General features: G+C 56.2%; 1 protein-coding gene across 4 annotated transcripts in view; it reads left to right on the plus strand.

The window, feature by feature from the left end:
• Nucleotides 1-792: 792 nt before the first annotated feature.
• FRMD5 (FERM domain containing 5) overlaps nucleotides 793-23,673 on the plus strand; it is a 58,679-nt gene continuing 35,798 nt past the window's right edge. For 2 of the 4 annotated variants that reach the window (XM_090149229.1, XM_090149230.1), the window contains exon 1: nucleotides 20,520-20,780. In XM_090149229.1, coding sequence (XP_090005355.1) covers nucleotides 20,679-20,780 — 102 coding nt within the window. In that variant the 5' untranslated portion in view covers nucleotides 20,520-20,678. Of the gene's footprint in view, nucleotides 811-20,519; nucleotides 20,781-20,924; nucleotides 20,942-23,673 lie in introns of those variants that run through there. The other 2 variants (XM_090149231.1, XM_090149232.1) reach the window with 2 other exon arrangements.

Consider the following 23,673-nt stretch of genomic DNA (forward strand, 5'->3'; position numbering starts at 1 on the left):
CAGTTGCCGCTGATCGCCTCCCAGCCTGACCGGCTCGGCAGAAGAGAAGCAGCCGAGGAGAAACAGCCCGCGCTGCGCGGCTGTCAGGCGCGGTGTTTGGGGAGGGCGGGCGCAGCCTTCGGCGGGACCTGGTCAGAGTTCCGCAGGGCTCAGACATAATTGCTGACGTTTATTTGATTGTCACAACCTGCTTGAACTCAAGAAAGTTTTCTTGAGCTCCTTGGAAAGATTTCCCAAACGATTAAGCTCTAAAGGAGAAGTCTGCCTGCGGGTTGAGGGTGGAAGCTGGCGAGAATGGAGTAGGAGCTTGTTCAACAGGGACACAGGGTTGTGTTCTTTTTTATCTCGTAGTGATTGGAGGGGAGGAGGAAAAAGGAAACTATGAGTAGCAGGGCAGCACCGTCTGTGGGAATCAGGTGTTGTTTTTCAGAATAATAAAAAATGAAGCTGAGTAAAAAGGGTTACGGAACTGCAGGACGTGGGGAAACCGAGCAGCAGCAAAGGAACTCCGTTGTGGTCGGTGTGAGGCAGTGTCAGAGGAGAAACAGCCTCTGATGGCGCCTCTGTGTCTGCGTGGGCACTGTAGGCAGAAAACAAGTGGGGAAAGAGAAATGAAAGGGGTAGGAAGGGGTAGGCTGGAAATGAAGAATGAGGGGAAGGTTCTGTCAGTTGCGGATCTGCGCCGTGCTGCTTCCTGAGCGCCGCGGTTCTCATCAGGAGCTCCTAACGAGGTCATGAACTGAGGGGCGATCAAAGGGACTGCAGGGGAGCCCAGGAAAGGCAGCGAGCTGCAAAGAGGCACTGGGAGCGGTGAGTGATGTGGAGGGGATGAATAGCAGAGGTTATTCCTCCCGCACAGCTAACGAGCAGTGGGTGAAACCTGCAGGCAGCGGGGTAAGGAGGGAGGCGTGCTGTCTGCCCTCCTTGTGTGCTGTAATTGTGCGTCAGCACTGCCGTGCCGTGGAGGCCAGGAGTGCAGCTGTGCGAACGGCTCGTGGAGCTGCTCCTCGAGGGCTGCCCAGTGCACAGCTGAGATTCCAGGGGTGTTTTGTGAGTTACACAGAAGAATGAATTTCACTGAATCCATCCTCTATCTGCGTGAGCAGGAAGTCAAAATTATGGAGAAAGTTGATAACACCAAGTTATGTTTTTTTCTGGAAGGCATTCTAATGTTTTCCAAGGTCGGGACTGAGTGGTAAAAGCAGGGCAGCACGGGCTGCAGCCTGAGACCCCGTGGGGCTCTGCGGGACCCTGCAGACAGTGCCGCCATTCCAGGGAACCTCATAAGCTAAGGAGGTGCTCCTTCCGTCTGTGCTGGTGCTGTCTCGTGCATGCCCTATCTCTTAATTAAGGCCTGACCCCCAGTAACCTAAGAGTACCACCTCTCTCCTCCTCTTCTGCCGATCAGTGCTGCAGTGAGCAGAAACTGTGCTCCTCACAGTTTTGGAAGCAGAAGTCACTGCTGTCTGTGGCACAGAGCTGGAAATGATCACGCACTGCGCAGGGGTACAGAGGAGCAGGGAGGATCCGATGCCTTGGGCTGCTGTGGCTCCAGGGCTGGACAGGTCAAGGGGGAAAACACACGTTATCATTTCTTTGTATGGATCTAGGGCGCATAGAGCGATGAACAGCAAGGCAGTGAAGTTCCTAAAAGGCTGATTGTCTTTCAAGAATATGCATTCTGACTTACAAGTACCTGAAATTCCCCAGGCCGTTGCCTGGCACAGCCCTCTCCCTGCGCTGCATGCTAAGAGCTGTTCTAAAGCTTCCCAGGCTCTGTGCTCTCCCGCAGCATTTGCAGGCAGGTCACAGACATCCCTTCAGTGGTTTCACGAAGCAGAATGGCTTTTTCCTGATGAAATGCACGTTATGTGCCTGATTTTTGTTTGACTTTACTGCAGATATCCTGCCTGGCAAAGGATTTTCCGGTTGTATTTATTTCCCTTCATTTTCTGCTATAAAGCATAAGAAGCCCAAACACAATATTTTTAGAACCGTAGTGTTGTGCAGTGCATTATTGCTGAGACATTCTGACATTTAAACCAACAAACAGAGTCTGCACCGTTCTGCCCATCAAAGCGTTTGGAGCCCTTCAGAATCTGAAGCAACTGTTTAAATGAAAGATGAATTTTGATGTGTTTGGTTTCGATGCAGTGCTGCAGGGAAAGGTGCTCTGTGCACACCGATGGTGGGGCAGTCAGGGAGAGCCTGGCTTGGATTTGGGTTCAGACAGAAGGGAAAATGTCCAAATGGGGTTATACACATCTGTGAGTTGTCAGCAGGTACAAAAATGCAGCTGAGTGGCACAGACTGAGGAGCAGCTGCTGGGGAGCAGCGATGTGGGGCTGAGCAGTGACCCCAGCAGCAAAGTGCAGCCCAGGGGCAGCTCCCCAAGGCAAGGCAATGGCTCAGGCCCCAGCACTGCTTCCCAACCTCTCCTTCACAGCCAGAAGTGAGAGCTGAAGCACCCCCACAACAAAGCTCATAAGGTATAGATCTTTATCTTAAATATAGAGCTTTATCTTAAATGGCTTAAATAGAGCTTCAGCCCCTGAGGAAGATGGGAGAGGGGCTTTAAGTGGGGCTGAGTGGGGCACTGAAGGCTGATTTCGGGGTGGTGCAGGTAACAGGGCTGGCCAGGAAGGTCGGCTGGGTTTTGGTGGGAGTGATTTCAATGACGTATGGATAGGAAGGAGTTCTGAGGGTGGGCTGACTGCCCAGCCAGTGCAGGGGGAGGGCTCTGGGTGTGGGGCACTGCAGTGTGTGCAGAGCAGCCCCTCCAGCAGTGCTCCTGGCTGTGCCGTGCTGTGCCAGGGGTGGCTGTGGCTGAGCACTGAGAGCAGTGCTGCTGCATTTGGGTTATTGCCCTGTGGAAAAGATGATGTTCCTGGGCTGGGTCTCCTGGAGCTCTGTGTTGTGCTCTGTGTTGCTGTGACTCATTCCAGACTTTCTTCCTCTTCTTAAATGATAGGAGCACAGCTGTGGAGTTGAAAGTGTTCTATAGGCTCAGGTATAGAGTTGTGAGTGCTGTATGTAGAGCACAGTGACTTTGTAAGCTCTTCGGCTTTGTGTGGCTGTACTTCTAGAAGTATATACCTCAAGTGCTCTGAGGCTGCTTTCCAACTGCAGCAGCGTAATGCTGCTTTTTCCTTTCCCCCCACGTGTCACAAGTTTGCATTTCTTGCGAGCACACTGAATGCAGGACTGAAATCAGCTCCGACTTTCAGCACGTACTTTGACAGCTGATTGCCAGACTCCATCTGTCGGTGAGGTGGGTAACTGTCCCCGTGAGCAGCGCTGCCACCAGCATCCCCGCATCGGTGCGCACAGGAGCTCTGAGCACGGAGCAGCGCTGCTGCTGGGAGTGCTTCACTGCGTGGATCGCTGGAGCCGATGTGTCGGTGCTGAAGTGCGGCGGCCTTGCAGAGAGGCTGAGAAGCTCCGGATGCTTTGGTTGCTGCCATCTGATTGCTGGGCAGACGATGTGCTCTAAGTGAGCTCAGCAGCACTTCACCTCCGAGTCAGCACTGCAGGTGTGGATTCAAACGAGCATTTCTGGCGATGTGCAGCGCTCAGCAAAAAGGCATTTCCTCCATTTCCTCTTCCCGAAGCAAAAAAAACCAACACGTGGGGATGGCAAAGCAGTGCTGTATGATGGCACACTGCTGGGCTCCCGTTGGCACTGTGTTGCTCACAGTCCCCACGTGTGCTTTCCTGACATCTCCTTCATTTGAGACTTTAGCAAAACTCATTACGAGAACCAGACGGATTAAGCAATGTGTGGAGCTTCATTAACAACATCTGTCTTAGAAGAGCTTTTGTGTCACATAAGGGTGAAATTCCTGTCTTGTCAAAGTCCCGGGTGGTTCCTCTTCTTCCCCAGCTTCATCTGCTGCTCCTCCTGCCGTGTTCCCGCAGAGGCAGTGCAGAGGATGGCTGTGACTGTCAGGACGCGGGAAGGAGCAAAGGGAGAAAGCTGCAGCTCAGATCTCTGCAGCCCCGCACACAGAGGTGCAGCACTGTTATGTTTCACTGCACTGTGTAAGGAAGCGATGCCCCTTAGCCCACCGAATTCCATGCTGCTGCTTTGCCCCCCTTATTTCCAGTTAACTTTTGCTGTATTTACTCAACAGCACAGACACTGCTGTTGTGCATCGAAGGCACCTTTCATCCTCAGAGCAGCCGCAGAGGGGGCAGTGCTGCGTGAGGTCAGACAGGTGCCAGCAGCAGCTCCGCACTCCCTGCCATCGCTGTGGGTCGGCTCAGCACGGCGCCGCTCTGCAGTGTAGGAGTGCTGCTTTGGTGTGGTCTGCTACCCCTGTGGCTGCAGGAGCTGAGCTCAGCAGGGCAGTTTGGTACCTGAGCACAGTGCTGCTGTGCTGCTTTGGCCTCACGGTGCTGCTGTGGTTTGGCAGGGCGTTCCTATTCAATTGCTGTTGTTTTGTTGTGGGGGAACGCATGCAAAGAAGGAAAATAATTTAAGCTCTGCTAAATATAAATGAGATTTCGTGGGACAAAAAAAAAAAAAAAAAAAAGGCGTCTCTAGCTCAAGGAGTATTGCAGTATTGCTATAGCAGATTTTCAAGGCCTTCTGCAGCCAATAAAATGACCGGAGCAGCTTTAAGAGAGGAAACCACACGCTGTAAGTGCAGCCACCACCTCTGGGAGCGCGTGTGGTTGTGTTTGAAATGGCACACGAGGATATCCACATTTCTGCCTTCACTCCCTGTCCTGTGCCACGCACCCGTTCCAACCTTGCCTTGTTCTGTCACCGCCAATAGCTTCCTTCTCATCGCTCGGTATTTTTCTCATTAACGCTCAGTCTAATTAAGCCCTCTGAGCCGAGATGCAGAACAAGAGGGTCAGCCGTGCTCCCCCTGCGTGGTGTGAGCTGGCAGTGGCTGCCAAATGCACTGCAGTGAATTCCCACTCGGTTTGGGTGGTTGCTGTGGACATCAGGTCAGGGGGAGCTGGGTGGGAGCTCTGTGCATCACAGCAGCACTGGGGACAAAGGGTTCCCTCCAGGAGCACCTCTCCTTGTGCTGCAGGGCAGTGAGAATGGGCAGTGCCATGGGAGGCATCCCGTGTTCCATGGGGTGTGCTGGGAGTGCAGCCACGGGGTGCAGCATTGTGTTCTGTGGTGGGAGGGCACAGGGAGGTAGGAAGCACCTGAGTGCCAGAGGTGCCATCCTTCTCTGGACACCCCGTGCCTTCCTGCCCTCCCTTGCAGCACAGGTGAGCAGAGCAGCCCATGGCAGCACCATGGGCTCACCAAGAGCTGTGCCTTCAGAAGAAAAGCAGGGGCAGGGCCTGCCCTGTGAGCGGCACAGGCATCCTGCTGGAGGGCTTCTGAGAAGGCAGCGTGATGGAGCTGTGCACAGAAATGCTTTACTTTGCTGTCTTCTGACTCCCTTTTCCAGTGGACCACAGCTGGGCTCAGCGCTCTGCAGGGGGGTGGTCATCAGGATCACAGTGATGGTTGGGGCTGCCTTGGGAATGCCTGACTTCATGGGGGGCTGCGAGCAGGCTGGAGGCTGAGATGAGAGGGGATGCTAATGAGAGAAGGGGAGGCAGGTCACATAAATAACATCATCCAGTGTTTGCTGCGAGCAAGCAGAATGTGAGCAGGGGAGAAATCTGTCTTTGTCAGGGACTCCTGCTGATCCATTTCTCCACGGATCAGCCGCAAGTGAAGTTAATCTGCTTATGCAGCAGCTGAGGAACGGAGCTGCCCTCGATGCCCTCATCTCATCCCCACGAGCAGCTCGAATCTCACGGGATGAGGGCAGCACAAATTCCACGAGCCCTGGGCTGTGCCCATCCCTCCGCCTCGCGGTGTTTCTTCTTTCCCACGAGTCCTGCTGGAGCTGAGGCCGTGTCCTGGGGCTGAGGGAATGCTCTGATGTCCTCCATAGCACCGTGCCCAGGCTGTGCCCTGCTGGAGGCGTGCTCCCCCCCAGGAGTGCGGTGCTGGAAAGAGGGAAAGAGGAAATCTTTTCCTTCTGCCCCAATTTAAAACCAAGTGGTCACTTGTTACATTCAGTATGGCGTTTGTAGACATCAGTAACAGACGCTTCCCTTTCGCTTTCTTTCATTCAGAGTATCGTTTAGGACATCTCCTTTGTGGTAACTTCACAAGGGCACATCAGAATGAACCCCTGGTGCCGTCCTCTGATTCAATATTTATTTCTACACAGAGACCCTGGGACATAACGTGCACTAAACAGAGGCTCTGAATTAGCAGGGAGTTGGACCAGACGTTCCCCCAGGCCAAAGCACTCAGTGATGCTGCATCACGTACCGTGTGCCCAGCACTGACCCGTGCTCCTCATCTTTTGTGCACTTTCACTACGGCCATTTAATTAGCCGTGAGCTAATCAAGGCCTGCCTTCTTGTAAGTGCTCGCAAGGTTGTTGCTATGTGAATGATTGTCATTAATCTCTCAGCACTGTGCTACCTGCTCTCACAGTGCTGCAGCACCAGGCTCAGTGCTGGGCTGGATCCCAGCTGAGTTTGGAGCTGCCTGCACATCACAGCCGAGCGCACAGCCATGCATTCATGGGGCAGAGGATGGGTCAGCAGGACCTGCCCAACTCCCACCTGCTGCCTCCTACAAAGGATGCTGTTTTCCTAAGCCCCAACCTGAGGGTTTCTCCTTGTTGGTGCCACGTGAGGCCATACCCAGTCCTCATCACCTCAACTCCGTCAGCAGTTTCTCAGCCTCCAAATGTTAATTAGATTAAGGTGTTTAAAAATCACTTTCATAAAAAGGCATGAGCAGAAAGCAAGACGCTTCTCTCCATTTGGGAAGGCAGGAGTCACATACCATCCCAGGTAATTGGTTCAGCTGAGTCTTGGCTGGTTTGGTTATTTCAGCATGGCTGGGGTCTGACCGTCATTGCTGTGGGTGCAGGAGGAGGTGTGCAGTGCTCTGTGACTGCCTGCAGCTCTCCTGGAGGTGTGCTCTGCCAAAGGACAGACAGACAGCGCGCGCTGCTGTGTGGGGGGAGCAGCAGGCAGCCTCAGAGGGGAGTTACTGCTGAGCACCTCTTCCGCAGAGGCCAACCTGAGCTGGTTTGAGGACTGCTTCCTCAGCCCGTTCCTTAAGGCAGTTTCTGTCACAACGCTCCACATTTCCGGCCCGCTTCTCCCAGCATTGCTCCGCAGCCTCACCATCTGTTTGTCTCTGGGTTCCCCCGCTGCATCCCTGCCTGCTGTCTGTGGGGCACAGCTGAGCTCACACACCTCACTGACAGCTGCTGCCAGATGGGCACGGAGAGGTGCTGCCATGGGGACCCACTGCCAGCCCAGCGGGCAGCGCCTGCAGGGTGGGATGCAAACAGCTGGGAAATGGGGCTCCTCAGCTCACTGGAACGACCGGTCTGACTCCCCAGAGAACAGCTGAAGGTCTCGGGTCCCTATCAGGGTGCTGCACCTGTAGCTCACCCCACATTTGTTCCTTCTGTGCCCGAGCCATTCCTCAGCAGGCAAGAGCTGCAGTGGGCACCTCGACACATGCAGTGCTGCCCAGCAACAGGCAGTGTGTCTGCCTTCCTCTTCCCAAGGCAAAGAGTTTTTGTCTTTCAGAAACTGGGGCTATTGAAATCCATCTGTTGGACACTGAGTCGGAAGGGTTACGTTCTTTCTTTGGTGAAGGACATGCTAGAAACTGCTGGTTCAAAAAGATTAGGCATAGTAATTAAAGCATAATTTCTATTAATAGTTTTCTTCCTAATCAGACTTATCTCTACTGCTCCTCACTTTTGAGGGATCTTTTCCTTTGTACTGGAAGTGCTGTTGTCCCACACAAAGCAGGAGGGGAGCTGCTCTCAGCACCACACCTGGCCGATATTCGTGGTTACAGGTGTGCAGTGCTGTGGCTCCCAGAGCCCCGAGGAGCAGATCTGGTTCAGCTCCTGCTGGCCGTGCGGCTGCAGCGCCGTGCTGGAGGGCTGTGGGTTCTGTGGGAGGTGGTTCTGGCCCATGGCAGTGCTTTAGCAGCCCTCCTCTCACTGAGCTGCCGTGCATCCTGGCGTGGTGTTGGTGCTGCGTGTGTATTTCTGTTCTTCCTGTTCCTACCTTCTTCCCGCACCTTTCTTTTGCCTTTTTTGTACTCCCCCCACGTGCAGCTGTGCACTGATGGAAGGACTCCCCAGTGCTCCGTCAGCCCTTTGAAGAGCAGTTCTGTTCTTCCATGTCGGCTTAATTACCGCATCCCGCTGGGATGGCGGCCCTATGGGAGAGGAGGAGGAGGCAGCTCTGAACATGGGATTCAGGCTGGGATGAGCTCAGGGCGCTGCTGCCCTGGTGGGGCATCTGCCAGCCATGCAGCTGCTGGGGACAGGACCTTACAGACCTGTCCTTTGGGGGCTGAGTTCTTCACAGTGCACTCATTTGGTCATTGGCTGAAGCAGTCACGGTTGTCTGTGCCTTGCAGGAGCTGCACAGATGCACAATGGCAAATCAAAGCTAACGGATCCCAGCTCTGCCTGGGACAACTCCTGTGTATTAACCTCTTGGCTTCTCTACGCTCACAGGTGTATTCCAGTTTTATCGTGCCCTAAGTCCTGTGCCTGTCGATGGGGCTGTGCTCACCTGGCCATTGCCAGCATGGATGAGCTGAACTCAGAGCATGAGTGTTGTGGGAAATTCCACGCTGCTTTGCACACCCAAGCACCTTCACTGCCCAAAAACGCACTCGTTTCCTGAACTTAACTAGGAGTGGTGGGGCTTTGCCTTGGTGATGCCACAGCCATTAGTTAGCAAGCACTAAGCATCACAGGGAGGGCGGTGGGATGAGGACGTGGGCAGGCAGAGAGCAGCGCCCTGCTGCATCCTGAGCTGTGCTGCTGCATCGCTGCCTGCAGGCACCCTGCGGCCGGGCAGCGTTCAGCTTGAGATCCTGCTTGCTTTTCAATAGCGTGTTACAAGATGGGCTGTTAAACTCTGTATGGATCAAAGCAGTGTTTTTCCTGAGTAGACAGGATCACATCACCCCTGTGCTTTTTTTTACAAAAATAACTCCCAGATGTAACCATTGTGTCATGGTACATTTATGAAATCTGGCAGTATTGCATGATGTGTGGGGTTTGTGTAGATCAGAGTAAAGCATGTGCCAGCCTCAGCTCTGACCCACATGCCCGGTGTGTCCCAGCTCCTGGGCTCCCAGCAGCACCAGGAACAGCCCCTGCTGCTGCCAGGGTGTAAACACCAGGATGGAGTCTTCTTCTAATAACAGCATCAAGGTACCTGATGGCCCCCAATTGCATGGATGAGGGCATTCGGGTTGCCCGAGGAGGCTGTGAATGCTCCCCATCCCTGGAGGCATTCAAGGCCAGGCTGGATGTGGCTCTGGGCAGCCTGGTCTGGTGGCTGGCGACCCTGCACATAGCAGGGGGTTGGAACTACATGATCATTGTGGTCCTTTTCAACCCAGGCCATTCTATGGTTCTATGATTCAGCAGCCAGACAGTTGCCTGAAATTGTGCAGAAACACAACATTGCCTGAGCTTCAGCACAGGCCTGCCGCTGATGGAGAGCCACAGCATCAGACATCCCTGGAGCTCAGCTCCGTGCAGCCAGCCCTCACTGCTCCCACTGAGCCCGTGGGATCTGCAGCCCCGGGCAGGACGTGCACCCAGCAGTGATGTCCCTCCTCACGCACAGCTGCAGCAGAAGCCCATCCGTCTGCTCCGCTGTCGGCTCCCGGTGTGACGCCAGCTGGGCTCTCCAATCTCCAGTGAAAAATGAGAACAGAAATACTTCCCACTTTGCAGCTCTTTTACATTTCTTTGTGGCCCTTTAATGCTGACAAATGGTGGTAGAAAAATCAGAGATGGGTTAATCAAGCTCCGGGAAATGCTTTCCCTTCTTTTCCGAGGAGGGGCTGCAGTCGGTGCCCATCGGCTGCTTCTGTTCCATTACTCCCTCTGCTTCTCTGGGTGCCCTCTAAGGCTGCAGCACTGTCTGGAGACAAGGGCTGTGCACTGCAGCATCCCACACTACGTTCTGTGGTGCCAGCCCGTGTGGGTGGGTGGGACTGGGTGGCAAAAGCTTTCTGCAGCAGCACACAGGGAGGTGTCGAGGGTGCTGTGCTGTGCATCACGCCTGTCAGCCCTCTTAAAATGGGGGCAAGTGACCAAAACCCTTCAATCAAAAAGAGCTTTTCCATGGGAAAAAAAATGAAAAAAAATCCCTACAAAAGGGAGAGGGCATCCAAGGCTTTCTACTGGTCATGCGTGCTTCCAGCCATCAAAGCATATGGCGGGCGATGAGAAGTGACACGTGGGAGCTTGCTTACGTCTCATGTCAGGAGGCAGTCGTTATGGGGGTTTTAGTCATAAGCCTGAATTAACAGAGGTTTCTCTCATTGTGGAAGACTGTCTTGCCTGGGTCTTTTGTGAACGTGGAGCACGTGTGGGCTGGGTGTGCTGCAGGGCTGCAGTGGGGCTTGGGATGGCAAAGATTTGGGTGCGCTTGGGTGGATGTGAGCTGGATGGAGAGCTGCCCCATCACACACCATAACCATCTTCACACGTCATTTGGATGGCTGTCCACCATCACTGTCTTCTCTAATACTGAACTTTGTGCATCTAAAATAACGGTAGAGAACTAAGCAGTTCAACTCCAAAAGTGAGCAGGCAAAATGCAGTCTGACTTCGTGCTTTGTGATGGATTGCTGAACTTAAGACAACCTGGGAAGCTTGCAAAAACTGCCAGGTGCAGTAAGGTGCTCCATGTGCACACCTGCTGGGCTTCTGCAGTGCTGTGCTTGGGGTGCTGCTGCTGCTGCCCAGCACTGTGCCAAGGAGCACCAGCACTGCCCAACTGCCCGCTGCAGTCGGGGTAACAGATGTAACCCATTTGTTGGGCGCCCGAAGGGCACTGGGAAAAGGTCAGCGATTAGCATGCAGATGACATACTTTAAAAGTGGATTAAAATAGCACAATTCATCAGATTTAAACTAGGAGGAAGCCCAATGCTCTGCGTTAGGGGTGGGGCTGCTTGCGTAACCCTCCCTGAGCGTTGTGGCCCATTTCTGGGGAGCTCTGCAGGTGATTCTCATGCCCCCTTGTTTGCTTTTTTGCTTTGCTATAAAATATTTTGGTTCAAGGGAATTGAGCTCCTCCTCTGTGATCAGCACAACATGTGCTGTGCTGGGCTGTGCTGGGCTGTGCTGGGCTGGGCTCCCCTTGGCTTCTGGCTCTCACCACCACTCTTCCTGCTGCCTGTCTGCACGAAGGCAGGGATGGGCTGAGCAGAGGCTGCTGGAACTCCAGAGCTCCCATTAGAACATTCTGGAGCAACAAAATTTCCATGCAATCGCTGCTGTTTCCTGATTGCTTTATTCCCTTTTGACAAGGTTTCTGTCACTTCTTGCCTGCACACAGACAACGTGAAGCCTTTAAGTCTTTTTGAGCGGCTACTGAGGTGGAAACAGCTGTGCTGAGGCGGATGCTTTGAGACAGAAAGTGGTTCCCAAGGATAGGATCAGCAATGGAGACCTGAGTTTGGTCAGAACAGAGAAGTGGAGAAGACCTCTATGATGTAGAATAGTTCTCTATTCTATTCTATGCACCGCTCTCTGATGAAAACCCCAAAGAATTCCTGTGCTGATCTCCTCCTTGCCCAGTGGCAGGGCAGGGCAGCTGGCTGCCATGTGCTTGGTGTGCTGGCAGCAGGTCAGCCTGCATTCAGTGTGCATTGCCTGCCCCACTGCACTGCCTGCATCAGGACCAGCTGTGGGCTGGGTGCCCTCCATCCATCGTCCCCTGGGGCAGAACCTCCTGCCGTGCTCTGTGGGGCCGGGAGGGCCTTGGGGTGCAGAGCCAAGGAAGGGAAATGATTCCCACGCCCATCTCCAGGACTTATCTGAGGCACAGCTCTGCATGGCAGTGATAAAGCCACTGCTGTCACCGAGCAGTCACTGAATGACACAGCCTCAGGAAAGCAGGCTATGGGAGGAGGATGGGAGCGAGGCACAAGCTGGTGGAGAAAATAGGCTGTGCGGCATTTCGGAGCGTGCATCCACGGTGTGCCGGGTGCTGCGTGGCTGCTGCAGGCCCTGCTGAGAGTGGGAGTGCTGAGTGCATGTAGTGAGGGGTCCCCCGGGCGGGTGGGGGGGGCCGGGCTGGGGCTGCACCCCCACCTGGTTACTGTTGCTTGGGAAACCTCTCCTGCAGCATCTGCTCAGCACCGCGCTTCTGCCTCCAGATAACGGCGTCACGGGGCTGCGCTGGGGAGGAACATAAAGACCACACAGGTGCAAGGGAAGGGATGGAAATATTCTGAAACGCTTCGAGAGAACAAGTACCTAAAAATATTTGTGTTTTCACAAGCAGCATGGCAGGAACAGGCTGGCAGAGGTGTGGCTGTGTGCCCCAGCCTGCATTGTGCTGGGCGCCAGTGGTGAAATGTCAGCTCCATGGAAATAAATGATGAAGTCCCCCAAGTTTCAGGGTTTCACCTGGGGTGCAGGAGGGGCCCCACTGGAGTGCCTCTGTGCTCGTCAGGCAGCAGAGACAGGACGGGACAGGATGGGATGGGATGGGATGGGATGGGATGGAGCTGTGTTTCTCTGCAGAAGGTCCCTCTGTGGGACTGTGGGGCACTGCTCATGCTGAGAAAGCTGCTCCACCAGGAGAGAAATCCAAGCATTCCCTTAAATATTTATCACTTCCTCTCTACAAGAACGTAGATAGTTTAAACCTCTGTCCCATGGCTCTGCCATGCTCGGGGGGAGATGCATCCAGGTTTCCTGTACCACAGCTCCTGCAGCCGTGTGCTGCATCCTGCTGCCAACAGGAGGGGTGGGGATTGGTGGTTGGGGTGGTGGGCGCAGCCCCTCTGCCCTCCTAACCCCAAGGAGAACCTTGGTCATGCCTTAGGGTGAGCGGAAGCCAACCACCAACCTCTCCCTCAGCGACTTCTCGTCACTGTGCAGAGCTGGAGCTGCCCAGAAGAGCCAGAGCCCTCCAGCTGCTGGGATGGGTGCCCTGGGGGTCTCCATGCAGCAGCAGATGCCCAGTGGCCCTGCTGAGCCACCAGCCCCTGCGTAGCCATGCCATCCAGCAGGAGGACAAACATCTCCCCGTGCTCCACATCTTTCCATCTGAAGCTCCAGGATGCGTAATTACCCTGCAGCTAATACGTTTCATCCGGCCATTACAAATAATTCACTCACCGCAGTGTGGCAGTTTAATTTGCCTTATTTATCTCAATCATTTTGCATGAGACAGAAGGGCTTCAGAGGAGTTCATTGTGCTTCGGTTCCGTCTGTGTGCTGCAGGTAAAGGCTGCACAGTGCTGTCCTGCATGAGGACGAGCTTTGCAGGCAGCCAGCCTGACTGACAGCTCCCAAACAGGACAAACAGAAACTCTGCTTGTCTCGTGTGTGCCCTAATGGGAATTACTTTAAAAGTGCCTAACCTTCAAGCTCGGGAGAGGGGAAAAGAAATACCCCCCTCCATGTGCATTCAGTCGTGTTGAGCACGTGCTTTGCTGCTTCTTTCCTTTTTTAGTTTAGAAATGTCAGCACTTTCCGTTCCCATGGGAACCTCATCTATTCCCTTTCCAACTCGCTGTGTTGGAGATGCTGGGACCTGAGGTCTGTGGCCGTTCTGTGCCTCCTGATGTCCCCTGCACAGCTGTGCCACCGCAGCGGGCAGGCAGAGGCAGAGAGGAGGGGATGGGCTCTGGAGCTGCTGCACAGCATGCTGGGCTCACTGCAGCTCTGCTGGCTTTGAGAGAAGAGTTTGGGAAGCATAAGTGCAGTGAAATGTCTTTCTGGTGGTGGAGCTCAGTCACTTGGAGTAAAACCTGATTGTCTGCTGTGCAAACCTCCCCAGCTTGGCTGGGACCAACCTAGGAGGATGCATTTGGTCCTGAAACTGTCTGTAGCGTGGGTAGAACACGAGTGGTGGACATGGGATCCCACTGGCCAGCACCTCTCAGGCTTTACATCATGCACCAAGCAAGCACTGAGCTCACTGGGATTACGGGTGCAAGTTGGCACTAAAGGATGCTTATCCTCACTGCTCAGATTTCAGACACTGGAAAATGTGTGTGAAGCCTTCTGCTTGGTGTGCTCTGCCTCGCCTGCTCCTCGGCTGCCACTGCTTCTCAGAAGCCCATCCAGGTGGCCAAGGCCATCAGCTCTCCCCAGCTCAGAGGTGCTGCTCTCAGGGAGGTGCCTGCGCCCTGTCTTTGCTCTCTGCTACTTCTTGCTGCTGCTTGGCAGGTGCAAACACACGATCACAGCTTGTCAGAGCTGCCACATGTCAGAGCTGTGAGCAGCAGCACCAGGTCAGTATCCCAGGGACCAAAGGGAAGGGCTCTGTGGGCATCGTGCCCCGGTGCTGGGCAGTGAATCACGAAGCTCCCCTCACTGCCCCGCTGTCACACTGCCTGACCACAGCCCCCGTGCCTGCAGTTTGGCTCCTGGTGCCACTCCAGGACATCCTGATGTCCCCTCTCCCTCCAACACACTCACACAGCGCTGGTGGCTGCAGAGCCCTTGTGTGAGCACTGAGCTGCGTGGCCATGCCGTCCCCATCGGGCTGAGCACTGCTGGGAGCACACAATGCTCACCAGAAGGATTTTGCCACATTATGTGCCGTCGCACTTTCAAAGCGTGGAGGTTAATTGCTGTCTGCTTCCAAGGCCTTCATCTCCTTTTTAACTCCTCTTTCTTTCATGTTCCCTTCCTGCTTTTTGAAGAGCAGTGTTTGCACATCTCTGTTTGCATGGATGGAAAGCAGTTCTGGGCTCAGGAGCACAAAGAATGCATGGACGCAGCCTGGGTGGCCACAGCCCACGAGTGCATCCCCCCTCCCATGCGTGCACCAGGGATGCATAAATGGTTGCCTGCATTTCAGAACCCAGTTAATAGAGATGCCAATTGCTTTCCCAAATACACTTATGCCAGGGTGTTTTTTTTCTTATGGGAACGGCTGTTTTTTCTGTGCACAATACCCATTCTTTAATTTCTTTTCTGCAGCTAAGCACAATCTCTGGATCCCAGGCAGCAGTGGGAAATCTGGAGGGAGAAGGGAATCTCACACTGACTGTAAATTAAGGGATAATTTTATACAAGGGGAAAAATAAATCCGATCAAAGCAGAAGCAAAATCCCCAGGGCTTCCTGAAGTGGGAGCACACCCAGCTCCCAGCTCCCAGTGCTGACCTGGGCTCCTGCTGTCCGAGCACCACAACACCCAGGGCAGAAACTGGGGTGGCTGCATGTGAGCACATGTGCCCCCTGCCTTCCCAGGTGGGCTCCCAGCCACCATCATGCACTGCTTTGTCTCTTCCCACCCAGAGGATGCAGTAAATGCACAGACCTCAGAAATGCAGGGGATTATCCGCTCCCTATTGTCATGGCTGTGAGCACACAAACGGTCTGTGCTGCGCTCTTGCAGCTGAAATGGCCAAAAAATCTGCGCTTAAACTGATGGTGATCAGGAGCAGTAAATGTTCCAGCCAGGCTGCTGGGTTCTCAGATGCGGAAGCACTCTGGGGGTCCATTTTCTTCAAACAAAAGGGTTCCACTAGCTTTGATGGAAATGATTATACTGTATTTAAGAGAAAAACAAGAGCGTGCTGAGAGAAGAGATGCTGCTGCCTGAAATGCTCTGGCCGTGTGTGTGCACCTGCCTTGTGCTGCCCTGGCAGCAGGCACCACAGCGAGCCGCGCTCCTGGCAGCACAGCTTCACCTGCTTCTGCCTCCAGGAGGGACGTGGGGCGCAGGGAGGCAGCTGTGGGGTGTGGGGTGTGTGCAGGATGCAGGGTGAGGGACATGGGACACGGGGATGTGGGACACGGGGATGGGGGAGCTGCTGCCGTGCCCCCAGCCCTGCAGCAGTGGCAGTGAGGCAGCGCTGAGCGCAGCCACGCCACGAGTAGTTGAGATTAAATCTAAATGAAATCCAGCGCTTGTCAAACCTCATGATGTTACCACGAGTGGATGCAGCAGCGCTGGGCTATTTGCTGTTAATAGGGTCAGGCTGCTGCTGAACAGACTTGCTCTGCCTCGGGGCAGCTTACCTCCCTGCTGACCTCCAGAGGGGTTTTGGGAGGGCTCCCAGCGGCTCCTGCCCCTCTGTCCCTGCACGAGGCCGGGCAGCAAGCTCATGAATTGGTGCTGGAGGATGTGCTGTGGTTTCTCTGCTCTCTGTGCAGCAGCTCAGAGCTCAGAACTTGATTCCTGCTCCCTTGAGCCCACTGAAACCCAGCGCTGTCCTGGGGGCAGCGGGACCAGAGCTCCACACAGAGCAGGGGCTCCACGGGCACAGAAAGGGTGGAGGTCAGCAGAGCTTCACAGAGTCACGGTGCCCAAACCTGCTGGATCCTGTGTCCAGGTCCCTCAGGCTTCCCTGCACATCCCTTTCTGATGTGTTTACCCACACTTCACTTCTGATGTGTTTACCCACACTTCACTTCTTGCATGAGTCCCAGAGGCAGCACTGCAAATCCAAGGCCTCGTGCCTGAGATCAGGGGGTGCCACATACGGCACGGAGAGCAAAAACCCACAGGGCTGTTTCCCTGCTGTCTTATTTTTGACCCCTGCTGAGCACAAACTGCTGCATATGCCTCACATTTCCAAGTGTTCTTTTGCAATCAGGAGATATATATATCTTTTTTTGACAGAGACTGTGATTACTTCTTAGTCACGGAGATGGAGAAGCAGGACTTTCAGAAATAACACCGTGGAGTACCAGCAGCGAGCAGCCGGCACACACCGTGCTCCCAGGGAGCAGAGACCCTTCTGTCTGACCCAGCAGCAGCAGTCTGGAAATAGAATTATAGAAATGTTCTAAATGGATTTCTGGGCTGGATTCAGAACGGTTCCCATTTGTATTCCCTAGGTAGAACACAGAGCGTACCTTGCTAGCCAAAAAATGCCGAGAGCATCACCTCCATGGGTACCCAAGGAGACTGAGAGCTGTATTTGCACTCTGAAGGGTTTGTGATGCAGCTGCTGCCAAGGCAGTGACTCAGGAGGAGGACAGAGCCCTGTGTGCCCCATCACAGTGCCTCCCATCTGCAGCCTCTGCTGCAAGCACACGGAGCAAAGCCTTTTGTGTCTCACTTATCATCAGTTCTGCAAGCAGGAATAAAGTCAAAGCAGTTGTTTGCTGTGAATTGCTGGCTTCAGCAGTCGCACTTCCGCGCTGTCTCTCTCCTTCACAAGTAAAGTGAAGAAATCCATGTGCAGAGAGCCTAACAGTGATCTTCAAGGCCAAAAAAGGCCAACGACTTGGAGCCTGCAGGGCAGCTTACAGGAGGTGCAGGGAGGAAATGTCTCACCAAGAAGCCCCAGAGCCCACAGGATGCAGTCAGGGATGGAGGTGGGGACACATCTCCGGCCCACATCCCCACCCAGTGGCACCCTGCCTGGTTCTGCTCTCACTGGGTGCTATCACCACCCCCCACCCTGGGATGCTCCTTCTCAGGGTGACATTTGGGCCCAAGAAACAGTGTAGCACGCTGTGACATCAGACTGAGGGCTGTAAATGTTGTGAGCACAGAAATTCTATAGCTGTAAGACAGCGGCTCATGGGGGCTCACTGCTGGTTCCTGCTGAGCAGAGGCTGCGTGCCCCACATTGCCCCACGCCGCCCCACTGCCAACTGTGCCTTTGCCTGGGCTGCACCCACACCCAGTCCCAGCATGGAGCCCCCATCCCCTCCTCTGTTGTCACCGGGTGACCCTGCAGGGATGCACACAAATGGCAGCTGGAAGGACTGAGCTCAGCCTGGCCCTGCAGCCCCAGGGCTGAGGGTCTCTGGGGCCAAACACTGGAACTGCCCCGAGCCCAGCTCTGCAGTCACCTCCCGAAATCGCTTCCTAGAGCAAAAACTTTGTGCTGGGAAGGAAGGAGACTGCAGCCTAATGAGCCCATCCCCGGGTGTCAGCAGTAATTAATCTGCATCACGCCGCAGGTTCCCACCTCCTCCTAGCAGGCTGAAATGTTATCCTCTGGTTATAATTGCAAATCACGGTTACGATTTTACATGCCTGGAGCCAGGAGGCTCCGTGCTGCAGCCCGTCCCCCTGGGGCTGCTGCTGGGGCAGCACAGGCACAGCCCAGGGACCCAAAGCACGTGTCTGCTCAGGGCACACAGCATTGCCAGCACCCAGGAGGAGAACACAACTGCCACTGCTGACCTGGGTACCAAACACGATGTGTTCCAGCCTGCTTCCTGCTGCAGACAGCTTGGGAGAATGGGCCGGGCCCTGTGAGTTCAGCTCATTTGGAAGTATAATCACAACGATGCCGGCGCTGCTGGCCATGTAAATGATGAGCAAACCCCAAGAGTTGAGCCACGGTGAGACATCTGGTCTGAATGGCCAGGGTTGTGCCAGAGCTTGGGTAATAAGAACCACTGCTTTGCTGTAATTCCAGAGTGAGTGCTGGCTGCAAAGCAAAGCAGAGCAGACAGCCTCATTTCTCAGCTCTGGATAGAGAAAACACAGAAAGTACCCAAACAGAACTGGCTGCATTCAGACAAGAAACGGCAGCAGAGCAGAAGTCAGTGCTTTGGTCATCGTAAGCACCAGCAGCAGCAGCACCAGCAGCTCCTGCTGACAGACATGCAGGTTTTGTTCTCCATGCCTCAAGCACCACGATCAGAACAAAGCAAGTTGCTTATTGCAACGATGCACACAGACTGTGTGACAATTTCTGTTGAAATACCTGAGACAGGTAAAGGGAAGGGCATTGCTGTGAATGGAAGGCTGCTTTGGGCCCGTGAGGTGAGCCTGGCAGCAGGGCTGCTCAGTGCGCTCATGGGGAAGTTGTGCTGAGCAGAGAGCAGCACACACAGCACTTGGCATCAGGTGTACATCTGGAAATCTGCCTTTGGGAGCTTAGATGTGCAAGGCAGAATGTGAGCACTGGGCATTGCTAGGATTTAGGGAGTAAATTATTAAAAGGGGGGAAAATGACATTACTCATCAAAACTGCACACTGATCGATCAAAGCAGTTTTCTGGAGGCATCTCCCAGCCCCGGGGCTCTGCGGGCAGCTCTCCTATCAGCAGCGATCGTTCTGAGCCCGGGAACGGGAAGCCTCAGCACAGCCGCTCCTTCGCTCGGGGCGCAGATCGCACAGCCTTCGTGCCGCGGGCGAGAGGCGGCCGACAAAGGCGCGGCTGCGTGCCATGAATGCCGCTTTCATTAAGCGCTCAGCTGGCTCGGGAGCGTCTGCTCTGTGTGAAAGCGGCACCTGCCAACGCTGAGGATCCCATTCTTCATTAACAGCTCAGCTGGTTCAGAAGGGGAGCTCTGAGGCGGCCGAACGAACGACGCCTGCGGAGCGCGTTCCGTGACAAAGCGGCAGCTCCTCCGGCGAATACAAGCGGCTTTGTAACGGTGCCCAGACGGGGGAGCCGGCCCGGCCCCGCGCCGTGCGGTGCTGTTCGGGGCTGCGCACCGCGGCTCGGCCGACCCACGGGCCGCTGCGTGCCAGCATTGAGCCCGGCACAATGAATCCCCCCCCCCCCGAGGCGCTGCCCGTGTCTGGCTGCTGCAGTGCCTCCGCCTCCGACATCTCATTCCCGCTCCGTCATTTACATTAATTGGACGCTTAGAGTAACTGAGAGCAGAGGCGGCTCGGGAGGATTTTTCCCTGTCCTGGGGACAGAGCGAAGCCGCACTGCCCTGCAACGGGGTCCGGCCCTGCCCTGCTCCACGCTGCGAGTCTGGAGCTGATGGGGGATCAGCAACTGCTCTGCTGGAGAGGCGAGCGCAGGTCTGAGCTAGCGCACAGCTGGGCCAGGGAGCAGCTGAACACAGGTGCCGTGAATCTCAGCTCTTAGAGCAGCACCAGCTGCAGCTAATTGGGCGCTGATCACCGTTAGAGTCCATTTTGTCCAAAACAGGGAGATGTAAAAGTTTCCCTCTGTAGGGAGTGAGCCCCAGGAAAGCAGCTCGCGTCCTGGGGGCCTCTCAGCGCCCAGCTCTGCTCACGGGTCCCGCTACGGAAACACCAACCTGCGACCCCGTCTGACAGACAGCGGGGCTGTGGGACCGCGGTGACCCCTCCGATACCCCCGGGCTGCAACCGTTCTCCCCGGAACGGGACGGCAGCTTCCCCCCCCCACGCTCGGCAGCCCATGGCGAGCCGCTGCCGACCCACGCCGGGCTCCGGCACGGCAGCACGTTCTGTGACCCCCCAGCCGGGGTCTGCCCCGCATTCCCCGACTCCGGGCAGAGCCGGAGGGCGCCGAGCGGGCGCCGTCTCCCGACCCCGCGGCCCCGTGGGCTCCCGGTGCCCCTCCGAGGGCCGATCCGCAGCCCCCCGCCCGCGCTCCCCGCTGCGCGCCCGCGGAGCCTCCTTCCGCGCGGGGCTGCCCGGCGGGGGCGGTGGATCCGCGCCGCCCATACCGCATTGGTTTGCGGCGAAGCCCGTCACAGGCGCGGCGCCGAGATTGGCCCCGCAGCCCGCGCCCCCCCGGGCCCTCCCCCACCCCGCCCGCCGTGCGCCGCGGCCCGGCCACGGGCACTGCGCTCCGCTCAGCGCTGCTCCGCGCCGCTCGGCCCGCAGCGGGCTCGGTGCGGCGGGGTAGGGCCGGGCGGGGGGCGCGACCGCAACGCCGCACCGCGCGGCAGCGGGATGTGAACGGAGGCTCCGCCGGCAGCGCCCGCTCCGCGCCCCGCAGCCCGGCTCGGGAAGATGCTGAGCAGGTGGATGAGTGGCAGCAGCAGGAACCTGGAGCGCGAGTACAACTGCACCGTGCGGCTGCTGGACGACAGCGAGTACACCTGCACCATCCAGGTCGGCAGTCGCGGTCGGGGGGCCGGGACGGCCCGTGAGGGGCGGGCCGGGATCGCGGTGCTTCTCCGCGGCGCGGAACCCGCAGACGAAAGGAACCCGCACCGAACAAAGGCGGAGCGGCGGCGGTTGAGGAGCCGCGCGGTTCTCCGAGCATCGCCGCGGTACCGGCGGTGCGGGGGAGTCCCTAAAGCCGCTCCCTCCGCGGTGCCGGGCGGGGGCCGGGGTGCGCTGCGGGAGCTCCGCGCCGAGCCCCTCACCTCCGGCACCGCGGGGAGGACGTGGGTATGGAGCGAGGTCCGGGAGTGCCGCCGTTTTGCTTCCCGTTCGAAGCTGCCGGGGAGAGGAGTGCCGGCACGGGGCGAACCGATCTGCGGCGCCCGCCGCTCTCCCGCAGCCATCGCGGTGACGGCACCGCCGCTCCGCGCAGCCCCGCAGTTCGGTACCGGCTCCGGGGGCCCGAGGCCGTTCGGGTCGAGGTGCCGCCGCCGGGGCCGTCCCACAACTCCGCGAACGGCTCCGCGCTGCGAATGACAAAGAACGGTGGGAGCGGAACGCAGCGCTGCGGGCGGCACTGCCGGCGTGCTCGGCTCCCTGAAGCAGCCGAACGCGGGGCTGCGCGCACCCGATGGCGGCACGGAGCTGCGCGGCGCCGGCGCTGCCCGTCGGTCCCTCCGAGGCTGTTCTTAATTCATACGGAGCGCAGCTCGGGAGAGAGTGTGCGGCCGATGCAGCTCAGAAAAATCTGGATTTTCTGTCCTTATTAAGATCTAACGAGCTGCCTTCATTTAGCGTGCTTTTTTAGTTCTTATTTTATTTTCAGTATATAGCACCAGATCCTGTATTTTGGTGGACATTTAGCATAGCGAACAGTGAATCGCTGTGTTTGGTATTCAGGACCGGGGATGCCCAGAATCAGCTCTGTTGCCCTCACCAGCAAGGTTACCGGAGTGGTGTTTGTTTCCCATTGCCCTCGCACTGCCCGACAGCGAAGTGGTGACAGTCCATGCAAAATTAAGTGTGTGTGGGAGCGGTAATGTCTTGCAAGTGGGAAAGCCGTCAGCCCGGAGCGGGGAGCGGTGAATGAGTTTTGAAGGTCATTCCCCGTCGGGTGCAGATATTGGGCGTCTCGCTGAGCTCCGTGGTGCTCCTCGCCCGGGCTGTCTGTGCGCCTGTTGGCTCTAATTTAGGATTGCTATTTTTGCTCAGATGTGGAGAGCTGCACGAAGCAGTGCTGCGGTGCACACCTGGGGCTCTGGGAGAGGTTGGCAGTGCATTCCCGTGGCTGCAGTGGGTCTGTGCTGTGTGCCTCGGCTCTGTGCTCTGCCTTACATCCCGGGCACCAGCACGGTGCTCCTTAGGGCTATCGGTGTGATTAACCTCTGGTTGAGCTCAATAAAAGCTGCGTGAATAGTGCTCGTGTGCCGTGAGATAATGACTTAAATAAAGTTGCTTTTATTTGATTACCACAAGTTTACCTTGGTGATGTTCCTGCGTTGAAGCAGTTCCTTCTCTGAGCTCAGATGGCTCCTCCACCTCCTCTGCCCCAGTGTTCCCCCCAGCACCCAAAGGAGCAGCAGAGGGGCATGGCCCAGGGCCGGCTCCTGCTGGTACCCAGCTGTGGGTGCAGCTGCTCCGTGCCCCACAAACAGCTTGGGGTTTTGTCCGAGGCTTTGTGCAGAGAGCAGGAGGTTGATGTGCTGTGCTGCAGTGCGGGGATGGAGCTGTGCCTGGGGCTCTTGGGTGCTCACAGGGCTCCCACTGTGGGTGAGCACGAAGCGCTGTCCCCTCTGCTCTCGGAGCTGCTCGTGTCTCAGCAGCAGTGCGGTGACAGCTGCAGTGGGGCTCTGCAGAGTGCTCTCACTGCTATGGATGCTTTCCAGGCTGTCCCCGCTCCCATCGCTGCCCCAACGTGGGTCTGCTCTGCCACATCCCTGTGCTCATCGCCCTGCATCTCGGGGCACGGGGGAGGCAGTGCCACAACAATTGGAATAAAGCGAGCATTGAGGAAGGCAGAAATGCTCCGGCGCTGCGGTTTCTGTGTGACTGAGCTGCTTGTCCCAGGGAATGTTTGAGATTCTTCGTGGTGCAGTCAGTGGTGGCAAAAAGGGCCTGAAATAATGAACCGTTTGCCATCATTTGGTGAGTCAAGTATTTGCTTGGGCAGACAGTGCTGCTTTGTTTCTGAACTCGCTTGTGCTATGAGAACGTGGAGACGTGAGAGAATAAATACAAAATGAGGTTTCCTAGGTTCAGAATGTGACAGCTCCCTTACGTAAGGCTGCAAATAAATGGAAAAGAGCACTTGGACTGAGCCCCCGCTTCCCACGTGAAGCACAAAGTTCATTAGAGACCCAACAGGGCCATTAATAACCGTCAGCACAATGGAGAAGCTCGGCTCTTTGCAGCACAGGCTGTTGTGAAGGTTATTTGCTCGTTATCCTTCGTGCTTCTGATCGTTTCCAACTGCCCATGCTGGGAAATAGGTTGGCAGAGTGCTGCACAGAGCTGAGGTGGGCTCTGTCCTTCTGCTGGGAGCTGGGAGCCCTGCGGGGAGGTGAGGGTGGGCGTGGGGTCGGTGTGCTGCAGGGGACAGGGGGCTACATCCCTCCCAGCCCCTGGGTTCCAGGGGTGGTGGGAGTGATGCTGGCAGGTTGCCTTCCAGTTTGCCATTGATTCCCCTGGAAGTGATGTTTCTCTCTATAACAGCAGTGTGTCTGTAGCTGCAAGCTGCTGCTCTTGCTCGGTGCTGTCCCTGCAGCGTGGCAGTGTCTGTGCAGCAGCCTTTGCTCCTTGCCCAAACCATGGTGTATCTATAGCCCCCAGGCTTAGGAGAAGGAGTGCTGCCTGAAATGCACTGAAAGTTTGAAGGCAAAGGCACAGCCAGAGCTGAGCT

This window comes from Phasianus colchicus, chromosome 12 (assembly GCF_987193195.1).
Source record: "Phasianus colchicus chromosome 12, bPhaCol1.hap1.1, whole genome shotgun sequence".
NCBI lineage: Eukaryota > Metazoa > Chordata > Aves > Galliformes > Phasianidae > Phasianus > Phasianus colchicus.